General features: G+C 41.9%; 1 protein-coding gene across 1 annotated transcript in view; it reads right to left on the bottom strand.

The window, feature by feature from the left end:
- Positions 1–4,134: 4,134 nt before the first annotated feature.
- col14a1a (collagen, type XIV, alpha 1a) overlaps positions 4,135–12,771 on the bottom strand; it is a 189,829-nt gene continuing 181,192 nt past the window's right edge. Inside the window, exons 46-48 of the mRNA XM_037537030.1 lie at positions 12,457–12,534; positions 9,683–9,838; positions 4,135–4,824 (exon numbers count right to left, since the gene is read on the bottom strand). Coding sequence (XP_037392927.1) covers positions 4,520–4,824; positions 9,683–9,838; positions 12,457–12,534 — 539 coding nt within the window. The 3' untranslated portion in view covers positions 4,135–4,519. The remainder of the gene's footprint in view (positions 4,825–9,682; positions 9,839–12,456; positions 12,535–12,771) is intronic.

Genomic DNA, 12,771 nt, shown 5'->3' with positions numbered 1-12,771 from the left:
TAACCAGCACCCAGTGATATTTAGCACTATCTTAAGCCTTTGTTCATATGAGTAGATACAATGTGACACTAGGACAGCATCAGAGCACATTTTGGGAAGTTACATTTGAAGTGGCATTTTAAAAAAAAGTCTTAAAGTGCTAAATTTATCTCACAGACAGTAACGTCAGTGAATACAGTGTCTGCTTTGTTTTATAGGCTTTCAATCAACAGCAAAACACGACAACAAAAAAGACCACACGAGACGTCATCACTGTCTTAGTACAGTTTTATTGGTTACAAAAAACAAAGTAAAAATAAATTACTTTTCAGGTTCAAAGGTTTGGTAGCGAGCCGTTCCGCTGGCACCTGCTCCACAGCCGGGTTTTCATTCACTCTGAAAGACCACAGGCCTAACTATTCAACACTCGTCCACAGTGAAGAGGCGCGAAGGACAACCACACGGACACAGAGACTTAAAAGGACTTAAATCTGAGCTCTTTCAACTGAAATCAAACCCAAAACAAAGAAGAACTAACAGCCTCAGAGCCCTTACTGAGTGACACAAGACCAGGTCCAGCACGTGTTGTGTGTCCAGGTGATTCTGTAGCGAGCAGCGATGTTTGGTTTGGTTTAATAACCTCATGTCGGTTCGTTATTGTGACGGATTCAGCTCTCCATAAATAAACGAGTGATACGAGCAGCGAAAGCGTTTCTCTTTCTGAATAAATAACCTTAAAATGAGGCCAGTTCCTGAAAACCGAGGAAACGTGGAAGCACTGAAGTTCAATTTCCGTTTACTTATAAAGACAATTACACAAAAATGTACAAACACGGCCCACCGTGACGCTGTTTACCCCCAGAAACGCTGACTAGCTACACTGAATACAAGCCCACTGTGCTCTGAGAGCTCCTGCCGCTGCTCTCTGAACAACTACATGCAGTTTCAGAAAGAAAAGGAAAGTCGCTGAAGGTACACGGCCACAGTTCTAACTCTAGGGCCCTCCGTCCCTCTACACCCCAGTCCCCCCCCATAATGATGCATATTAATCAGGCACTTCCAAAAATCTCCCTCACTAAACCCCACCCTACACAAGACTCTTCAGTAATAAGGACGTGTGTGTGTGATGGGGCTGCACAATATAATCATTTATTAATCATCGTGATATCACAACATGCAAATCGGTCCGATCACAGTGTGCAGGGATCCATCTGGTCAATCACAGCTCCAGATGCAGGCCGGCCTTTAAAGAAAATTCATTTGGTTTTTCACGAGACAAAAATAATGTTGCTGACGCTCAACAAGAGCAGAGATTATAAATCTGTCTAGCGTTCCTGGTAGAAACCCTGAAACGGTTCCACACAGCTGAAGTTCTTAGTGTTGAGCCTCAAACTGTGTTTTTAATCAGTTACTCATTTTTATTAAAAATGAGATTAATGAAATTAAAAGGATTTAAAGCCAGAATTTGCCAGTTATTTTTCTTTTTCACCTAAAAATTGAAAGTGTGTGTTTTGTTTATATTTCGTTGTGTGGACGATATTTTGGTGTGTGGTCAATATTTTCGTGTGTGGTCAATATTTTGGTCTGTGGTTGATATTTCGTTGTTTGGTCGATATTTCGTTGTCTGGTTGATATTTCGGGGTGTGGTTAATATTTTGGTGTGTGGTTGATATTTCGGGGTGTGGTTGATATTTTGGGGTGTGGTTGATATTTCGTTGTTTGGTCGATATTTCGCTGTGTGGTTGATATTTCATTGTATGATCAATATTTCGCTGTGTGGTTGATATTTCGCTGTGTGGTTGATATTTCGGGGTGTGGTTGATATTTCCTTGTCTGGTTGATATTTTAGGGTGTGGTTAATATTTTGGTGTGTGGTTGATATTTTGGGGTGTGGTTGATATTTCCTTGTCTGGTTGATATTTTAGGGTGTGGTTAATATTTTGGTGTGTGGTTGATAGTTCGGGGTGTGGTTATTATTTCGGTGTGTGGTTGATATTTTGGGGTGTGGTTGATATTTCCTTGTCTGGTTGATATTTTAGGGTGTGGTTAATATTTCATTGTGTTGTTGATATTTCATTGTGCGGTTGATATTTCGCTGTGCGGTTGATATTTCGCTGTGCGGTTGATATTTCGCTGTGCGGTTGATATTTCGCTGTGTGGTTGATATTTCATTGTGTGGTTGATATTTCGCTGTGTGGTTGATATTTCGAGGTGTGGTTGATATTTCGCTGTGTGGTTGATATTTCATTGTGTGGTTGATATTTCGGTGTGTGGTTGATATTTCATTGTGTGGTTGATATTTCATTGTGTGGTTGATATTTTGGTATGTGGTTGATATTTCGAGGTGTGGTTGATATTTCGGTGTATGGTTGATATTTCGGGGTGTGGTTGATATTTTGGTGTGTGGTTGATATTTCGAGGTGTGGTTGATATTTTGGTGTGTGGTTGATATTTCGAGGTGTGGTTGATATTTTGGTGTATGGTTGATATTTCGAGGTGTGGTTGATATTTTGGTGTATGGTTAATATTTCATTGTGTTGTTGATATTTCATTGTGCGGTTGATATTTCGCTGTGTGGTTGATATTTCGCTGTGTGGTTGATATTTCATTGTGTGGTTGATATTTCGCTGTGTGGTTGATATTTCGCTGTGTGGTTGATATTTCGGTGTGTGGTTGATATTTCATTGTGTGGTTGATATTTCGGTGTGTGGTTGATATTTCATTGTGTGGTTGATATTTCATTGTGTGGTTGATATTTTGGTATGTGGTTGATATTTCGAGGTGTGGTTGATATTTCGGTGTATGGTTGATATTTCGGGGTGTGGTTGATATTTTGGTGTGTGGTTGATATTTCGAGGTGTGGTTGATATTTTGGTGTGTGGTTGATATTTCGAGGTGTGGTTGATATTTTGGTGTATGGTTGATATTTCGAGGTGTGGTTGATATTTTGGTGTATGGTTAATATTTCATTGTGTTGTTGATATTTCATTGTGTGGTTGATATTTTGGTATGTGGTTGATATTTCGAGGTGTGGTTGATATTTTGGTGTATGGTTGATATTTCGAGGTGTGGTTGATATTTTGGTGTATGGTTAATATTTCATTGTGTTGTTGATATTTCATTGTGCGGTTGATATTTCGCTGTGTGGTTGATATTTCGCTGTGTGGTTGATATTTCGCTGTGTGGTTGATATTTCATTGTGTGGTTGATATTTCATTGTGTGGTTGATATTTCGCTGTGTGGTTGATATTTCGCTGTGTGGTTGATATTTCGCTGTGTGGTTGATATTTCGAGGTGTGGTTGATATTTCGCTGTGTGGTTGATATTTCGCTGTGTTGTTGATATTTCATTGTGTGGTTGATATTTCGCTGTGTGGTTGATATTTCGAGGTGTGGTTGATATTTCGCTGTGTGGTTGATATTTCATTGTGTGGTTGATATTTCGGTGTGTGGTTGATATTTCATTGTGTGGTTGATATTTCATTGTGTGGTTGATATTTTGGTATGTGGTTGATATTTCGAGGTGTGGTTGATATTTTGGTGTATGGTTGATATTTCGAGGTGTGGTTGATATTTCGGGGTGTGGTTGATATTTTGGTGTGTGGTTGATATTTCGAGGTGTGGTTGATATTTTGGTGTATGGTTGATATTTCGGGGTGTGGTTGATATTTTGGTGTGTGGTTGATATTTCGAGGTGTGGTTGATATTTTGGTGTATGGTTGATATTTCGAGGTGTGGTTGATATTTCGGGGTGTGGTTGATATTTTGGTGTGTGGTTGATATTTCGAGGTGTGGTTGATATTTTGGTGTATGGTTGATATTTCGAGGTGTGGTTGATATTTCGAGGTGTGGTTGATATTTCGGTGTATGGTTGATATTTCGAGGTGTGGTTGATATTTCGGGGTGTGGTTGATATTTCATTGTGTGATTGATATTTTGGTGTGGTTGATATTTTGGTGTGTGGTTGATATTTCATTGTGTGATTGATATTTTGGTTTGGTTGATATTTTGGTGTGTGGTTGATATTTTGGTTTGGTTGATATTTTGGTGTGTGGTTGATATTTCATTGTGTGATTGATATTTCATTGTGTGATTGATATTTTGGTTTGGTTGATATTTTGGTGTGTGGTTGATATTTTGGTTTGGTTGATATTTTGGTGTGTGGTTGATATTTCATTGTGTGATTGATATTTTGGTTTGGTTGATATTTTGGTGTGTGGTTGATATTTCATTGTGTGATTGATATTTTGGTTTGGTTGATATTTTGGTGTGTGGTCGATATTTCGGGGTGTGGTTGATATTTCGGGGTGTGGTTGATATTTCGGGGTGTGATTGATATTTCAGTGTGTGGTTGATATTTCAGTGTGTGGTCAATATTTAGTTGTGTGGTCAATATTTAGTTGTGTGGTTGATCTTTCGGTGCATTTCAGATTAAACCGTGACTTTGAGAACGCATTGGAACAAATTCAGAACAGCTTCCTGTCGTTGTTTATATTGCGCAGCCCTTGTGTTTGAATCTGAGTGTGTGTATTGGTGTATTATCAGTGCGTAGTCTCCGCCCCCTCTTCTGTTGTGGGCGGAGCACTGTTCTTTTCGCTCAGGCTGCGGGAAAAGCGATACCCAGCACCAGGGTAACCGGGATATCCGGGGTATCCAGGGTAACCGGGGTAACCAGGGTAGGCCTGACCGTCCTGGGCCATCTGAGAGTCATGATAGTTGGGCTGGTAGTACTGGGGTGGGTATCCACGGTAACCGGCGTATGGGTCCTCCTCCTCCTCCTCCTCCTCCTGGGCGGTGCTGTCGGCAGGGCCGTAGTTTTGGTAGGGGCTGGGAGGTAACGGTTGTACTAGGGGAACACAGGGGGGTCAGTTTGGTCATCAGCGCGTCGGTCTGTCATTCACCACCACCAAAAGTGAGCGGTCGGGGCGTTAGCATGCGACAGGAAGTAGCAGAGAGAGAACAAAGCCAGAGCGTTAGAGCAGACAGGAAGCAGAAGATGGAGAAGATCAACCAGCTTCACAACGTGGTTTGGATTTCAGAGGAAAACACAGAGGAGACAAGGAACACACGTTAGCATTAGCGTTAGCATGGATAGGCTAGCAAGCTGCCAGAGAGAGCTAAAGGAACCGTTAAAGAACCTTAGTGGTGGTGAAACATCAGGAGGTGGTGATTATATTCTATATGGGGGGCTTAGGAGGGTGGTAAGGTTTGGGAGGTGTAGGGGGTGGTGGGGTTTGGGGGGGTTTACTGGGGGTAGTCAAGTCTTTCCTGAGCCACAGTCTTTTTTTTGCCAAAGGAAGGAGAGCAGGATGGAGGGATGGAGGGAGAGGAGAGGAAGAAGAGCAGTAGGTTCTAGGAGAATGTTCCTCAGTAATCATTCTCATACTGCACTCGGTCTTCGTGACAGTCAGGAGAGACGTGGTCCGGAAAGGAGAGGAGAGAGAAACAGCAGGTGAGAACCACAACATCAGGTTCCTCGGAGTGATCAGCAGAACATCAACAGGAAGCCTGAGAGCTCTTTTACAGGAGAACCCTGTCCTGATCTGCTCGGGTCACTGTTCACTCTCCTGTTCTAAAGTGTTCTACTCTGATTGCTCTTACGGTGATGTGTTGCTTCTTTTTCACTGTAGAAAATGAGTTTCTTTACTTTAAACTGTTGAGTCTGTTTTTCACGTTTGGGAAACAAAACAACACAAAATCACTGGGCACAATCGTGAGGAGGAGACGTTTAGTAAAATCTAGGTTTTAATACTCGGCTTTAGAATACTGTATCAGCAGTCTACAGACTCACTGATAACGGGTCGCATTATGATGAGAATTTGGTCACTTAAACTGAAAAGTGTTTCAAAAATCCATTTAAAATGAACAAAATGACTGTAACCCAGACCAAAACCGGAAAATACTAAGCTTTTTTCCTCACAAAATGACTCGGGAACACAAATTCACTGACTCTAAACACACTGACTCTAGTCGCTGACTCCAAACACACTGACTCTAAAGACACTGACCCTAAAGACACTGACCCTAAAGACACTGACCCTAAAGACACTGACCCTAAAGATATTCACTCTAGTCGCTGACTCCAAACAGACTGACTCCAAACACACTGACTCTAAACACACTGACTCTAAACACACTGACTCTAAACACACTGACTCTAGTCGCTGACTCCAAAGACACTGACTCTAAAGACACTGACTCTAAAGACCCTGACCCTAAACACACTGACCCTAAAGATATTCACTCTAGTCGCTGACTCCAAACAGACTGACTCCAAACACACTGACTCTAAAGTCACTCACTCTAGTCGCTGACTCCAAAGACACTGACTCTAAAGACACTGACTCTAAACTCTGTAGTGGTTGGTTTAGGGTTGTGGGTAACACCTCTACCTTCTATGCTGTAGACTGGGGTTCACTCCCCTGCTTGGATAAGCACCCTACACTATACCAATAAGAGTCCTTGGGCAAGACTCCCAACACCACCTTCGCCTACCTGTGTACAATGATTGAATTGTAAGTCGCCTCTGGATAAGAGCGTCAGCCGAATGCCATAAATGTAAATAAAGGTAAATGTAAACACACTGACTCTAAAGTCACTGACCCTAAATACACTGACTCAAGTCACTGAATCCAAACACACTGACCCTAAACACACTGACTCAAGTCACTGAATCCAAACACACTGACCCTAAACACACTCACTCTAAACACACTGACCCTAAAGTCACTGACTGTCCAGGCGCTGCACTTACCCACTTCCAAGTTCCGCCTTTTGCGTTCCGTCAACATTCCGTTATACATAAAAATTTCGAAAATCGATTTTCGACATTTGTGAATCGATCCAGTCCACGTCCGCATCACGATGCTGCTGAGAATCGCTTTTTCCTTCACCCCTGGTCTGCACACTGACTATTACAGTGAGTTTAGAGTCCGTGACTTTAGAGTCAGTGGGCCTCATTGAACCGTTCTTACGAAGAAATTTCTCTCACGCAGTTTTTACGAAAACTCCGTCATTCGCCGATGTTCTCTTATCTGGGATTTGTTCTTAGGTAAGTACAGAATCTGCACACGCTGGAGATCAGAACAGCTCTCTCAAGAGCACGGCGAAGAGCACACTCTGGGAGACGAGGTAGAACGAGGCCCAGCGAGTTTGTGTTTCAGGTTCAGAGTTGAGATTACTGTCTGAATCAGCAGATCAGGAAGATGAACAGTGAAGGTTCTTTAAGCTCCTAATGGCACATTTTCCTGAAGGAGCTGCATAAGGACTTTAATACATTAGTGTGAACAGGAGCTCCTCCCTGATGTTTCACAGCCCAGTAAACTCGCTCTCTCTCATTAAAGTCGCGCATAAAACTCTTACGAGACCGACTGTAAAACTCAGATAGCGTTTACACTCTGTTAAATTTATGTGGACTGTCGCTGTCCGGGATGTTCCTCAGTCTCGCCGCTGAAAGTGGGGTTTTATGGGATGGAAATCGCAGGCAGTGCCAGACTGTGGACTCGTTCATATGTAAAAACGATAAATAAGAGAAAATGGCCCACGTTGTCTGAACAAATGGGATGGTGGGTAATAGAGGGAATGAAAAAATAATAGCGCAGTGGCTTTTCGGATACAGACAATAGCAGAAGAACACTGGAACGTCTTCTATTGGACCAGCTGGCCTTCTGGCTTAAAGTAACAGTATGGCCAAAAATCCCTCAAATATGGCCAGTCTATACCCTGTAAACAATGATGGCCAGTCTATACCCTGTAAACAATGATGGCCAGTCTATACCCTGTAAACAATGATGGCCAGTCTATACCCTGTAAACAATGATGGCCAGCCTATACCCTGTAAACACTGATGGCCAGTCTATACCCTGTAAACAATGATGGCCAGTCTATACCCTGTAAACAATGATGGCCAGCCTATACCCTGTAAACACTGATGGCCAGCCTATACCCTGTAAACACTGATGGCCAGTCTATACCCTGTAAACAATGATGGCCAGCCTATACCCTGTAAACAATGATGGCCAGCCTATACCCTGTAAACAATGATGGCCAGCCTATACCCTGTAAACAATGATGGCCAGCCTATACCCTGTAAACAATGATGGCCAGCCTATACCCTGTAAACAATGATGGCCAGTCTATACCCTGTAAACAATGATGGCCAGCCTATACCCTGTAAACACTGATGGCCAGCCTATACCCTGTAAACACTGATGGCCAGCCTATACCCTGTAAACACTGATGGCCAGCCTATACCCTGTAAACAATGATGGCCAGCCTATACCCTGTAAACAATGATGGCCAGCCTATACCCTGTAAACAATGATGGCCAGTCTATACCCTGTAAACAATGATGGCCAGCCTATACCCTGTAAACAATGATGGCCAGCCTATACCCTGTAAACAATGATGGCCAGCCTATACCCTGTAAACACTGATGGCCAGCCTATACCCTGTAAACAATGATGGCCAGCCTATACCCTGTAAACAATGATGGCCAGCCTATACCCTGTAAACAATGATGGCCAGTCTATACCCCGTAAACAATGATGGCCAGCCTATACCCTGTAAACAATGATGGCCAGCCTATACCCTGTAAACAATGATGGCCAGCCTATACCCTGTAAACAATGATGGCCAGCCTATACCCTGTAAACAATGATGGCCAGTCTATACCCCGTAAACAATGATGGCCAGCCTATACCCTGTAAACAATGATGGCCAGCCTATACCCTGTAAACAATGATGGCCAGCCTATACCCTGTAAACAATGATGGCCAGCCTATACCCTGTAAACAATGATGGCCAGTCTATACCCTGTAAACAATGATGGCCAGCCTATACCCTGTAAACAATGATGGCCAGTCTATACCCCGTAAACAATGATGGCCAGCCTATACCCTGTAAACAATGATGGCCAGCCTATACCCTGTAAACAATGATGGCCAGCCTATACCCTGTAAACAATGATGGCCAGCCTATACCCTGTAAACAATGATGGCCAGCCTATACCCTGTAAACAATGATGGCCAGTCTATACCCTGTAAACAATGATGGCCAGCCTATACCCTGTAAACAATGATGGCCAGCCTATACCCTGTAAACAATGATGCAGCTCTTTAACTTAGAGTAACTTGTAAACTTAAATGAATCTTTTAATATTACAATTTTTGTTTTACATTTGTTAACTTATTAAGTTCAGTGAGCTCAACATTTCAGGGTAACCTGGTTACTTTCAGTGTAATTGCAGCATCAGTTGCCTCAAACACGTCGGTGAAGTTGGCTATGATGGCAATTCAAGGCCACTGTTAATAAAAATGAAAACAGCAGACTTGGAGAATAAAGTCGTAAAATTTCGAGAAAAACAGTCGTAGAATTACGTCATGAAAGTGGCATTACTACCAGGAAAGGTCGCAGTATTGTGGTCAAAGGCTTTGCATGAAGTCTCACAGAGTGAGAATGATAATCAAAATGATCCACAAGAAGGAGTGAGCCAGTACAGCAGCCCAGACCCCAGTGCATTGTGGCAGCTCCCCTACAGTTAGCCCACTTTATCCTGCAAATATTACTAATGGAACTTTTTATCTCAAAATATTACAAATTTATTCTCAAAGTCTGCTGTTTTTATTTTTCCTAACCGTGGCCCCTAAACCCTGTGACAGTTGGCAGATTCAGAGGAGGAGAGAACAGGAAACGGCGTGTTTTACCTCCGATATTGTAGCCTAAACAGGAGTTCTGGTCGCAATAGCCAGGGGGTCCAGGGGGTCCGGTGCTGCCGGGGGTTCCAGGGCGTCCTGGAGTGCCCTGAGTTCCAGGCCGGCCTGGAGGGCCTTGGCTTCCGGTCCGGCCCTCTCCTGGAGGACCTGTGGAGATTAACCCTTTAAACTTCAGGAATATTATTCAATTACTAATCAAATAACTTAAAGGAAGAGTTCAGTCAGACATGCCACCACTAACACGGTGAAGGAAAGTAAACAGTATTATTTAGCATTATGCAAATAACATCATACTAACTGGTGGCTACTAGCTGCCACTGTTGGTTTGGAACTGCTGACCACCTAATCTAAAAATGATGAGAATCCAAAAGCTTCAAAAACTGACCACAACTGAATTATTTAGCAACTAATATGAAATATTCAGTGTCTGCTATAAATTATTCACTATTTATTATGAATTATTGAGTAAGTACTATGAATTATTTAGTATGTACTATGAAATATTCAGTATCTGCAGTGAATTATTTACTATTCACTATGAATTATTCAGTATTTACTCTGAATTATTCAGTATCTACTATGAAATATTCAGTATCTGCAGTGAATTATTTACTATTCACTATGAATTATTCAGTATTTACTCTGAATTATTCAGTATCTACTATGAAATATTCAGTATCTGCTGTGAATTATTTACTATTCACTATGAATTATTCAGTATCTACTCTGATTTATTCAGTATCTGCTATGAATTATTTACTATTCACTATGAATTATTCAGTATGTACTATGAATTATTCAGTATCTACTCTGATTTATTCAGTATCTGCTATGAATTATTTACTATTCACTATGAATTATTCAGTATCTACTCTGATTTATTCAGTATCTGCTATGAATTATTTACTATTCACTATAAGTGATTCAGTATCTCCTGTGAAACTACTGTGTAATTAACGCAGTTACTAGGCTGAGTAATTGACCGTTTGGGTTTAAAGGGTTAAAGAGGCCACACTCAGACTGGCTGAGCTCCTCTTTCGCTCTGAGGTGTGGTGGTCCACATTATTACAGATAATTCTGAAATGGTCACTTTTCTTTCACGTCTGTGTTTTCGGAGCGTTTCTGAACCGCTGCTCAGTGTTTCTGTTCCAGAGTTTCTACCGGTCTGCGAGTCAGAGGAGGACCTCACAGCTGAAACAGGCCCTGAAACATTCCTCCGGCCCCAAATCCTGTCCCAGTATGCCTGTTTGATATTCGAGACAGGAATAGAAGAAGGCGAAGGCAGAAAGCTGAGAGAATGCGTGCAGCGGTGATTCAAGTCTGAAGGCCGGACTTTCTCTGACAGGGAAATTCACTGTAATTCTCTCCATATGAACATGCAGACCTCCCTCAGTCAGGAGCGTCAGCCAAATGCCATAAATGTAAATACTGTGTGTGGCTACAGTAAAAGTTTGAGCCCTATAGAAATGATACATTTCACTGATTTAAAAACAATAAGTTTTCTTCTGTAAATACTAATGTACAGTGAATTTATAATTGATTAACTTAAAAATAGAAAAGTTTGTGCAAAAGTTTGGACATTGTCAGTTATTATTATTATTATTATTATTATTGTACACAGTTAGCTAATTGCTAATGCTAATTGGTGGGGTTTAAGCTTACATTTTTTCTGGTGTCACATGTCTGGTGGAGGGTGATTTTGGCTGAACTGTCTTCTCTTTAAGCCAGAATGCCAGTGTGTCCGTTAGGAGAAGTGATGAAGGACTAATGAAGCACTAAAGAAGCAAACTTCTGCTTTCTGGAATTTTTCCAATTTAATCCCCAATTTAGTCATATCCACTTCCACCCTTTAGCTAGGACTCCCCCAATCACATGAAACCGCCAGCAGAAGTAGGGCAACGGAAAACAGCTACATCACCACCGGGGATCAAACTCACAATCTCCATGTTTGCTTCATCACTCGTTTCCAAAATGCCTCTTTTCTGTTGTTTTGCACACTTGTATGTTGACTTGAGTGATGAGGTCACTGGTAATGCTTCCTTTTGATGACCCGTCCAGATCATGCTTGTAGGACGCTGCACCTCCACTCCTGTCAGCTAAGCCTTCCTACAGCTCCTTTGCTGTCATGTGGGGGTTTTGCTTTGCCTTTCTGACCGGCACATGAGCAGCTCTTTCTGAGAGCTTTCCTCGACTTCCACAGCTCCTCTTTACTGCCCTTTCTTAATCACAGTGAAGATCAAGAGCTGGCAGAGCTTTGATATGTTTCTCTAGTCTTCTCCTGCTTTGACGGCATCTAGTAGCTTCATGTTCAGATCCTCAGCAGCTGTTTAGAGGAACTCATGGCTCTTGAGTGTCAGCACAAAGTTCAGAGTCAGAGAATTCACTCTGGAGTTACAGTTCCTAATGAAAGTTCTTGGATTGACTAAATAATCCTAATGAGTCAATTAAGGCCTAACGAGTCAATTAAGTTCTGAGACTTTACAATTAGAAGAGAGCTCAGATTTTTGCACATAACACAATCACCATTAGTTTTTAATAAAATACGACTAGTTTACCACAGAGATCTTGTTTACTTCTTTTCACTTTAATAATTAACAAAATATGTAATTCAGCCAGGGGTGCTTAAACTTTTGCATGCAGCTGTATCTATGTGGAAATGATGTGCGAACTCAAATCAAGTCAGTTCAACACAGGGCATTTTCTCAGAGAGCATATCAGATCTAACAAGGCTTCCATGGTTGATAAGAATGGTGTACTGTGTTTACCTGGGGGTCCTGTGGGGCCACGGGGGCCTTGTTGTCCCACACCGGGAGTTCCCCTCTCTCCTTTCTCGCCTGGGAGCCCTGGACAAAATAACAGAAACATACTGAAGCGAGACCCAAAACCGTTGGCAAATTTTCCGTTCCACCTTAGCAAGTAAGTAAAGTTCATTGAGTTACAAAAGTATTATACAACATAAAAAACACAAAAACAAGAATCTGATAAAAATACAGTCTACACAATAAAGAGAAAGTGCAGACCTGATGCCTGCAGATTACCCAAACGACTGTCTAAACAGAGACAGCTTTAGAGCCAAAGGA

Source organism: Pygocentrus nattereri, chromosome 3, assembly GCF_015220715.1.
Source record: "Pygocentrus nattereri isolate fPygNat1 chromosome 3, fPygNat1.pri, whole genome shotgun sequence".
In the NCBI taxonomy this organism is placed as follows: Eukaryota; Metazoa; Chordata; class Actinopteri; order Characiformes; family Serrasalmidae; genus Pygocentrus; species Pygocentrus nattereri.
This window is presented reverse-complemented; position numbering and strand designations above follow the sequence as displayed.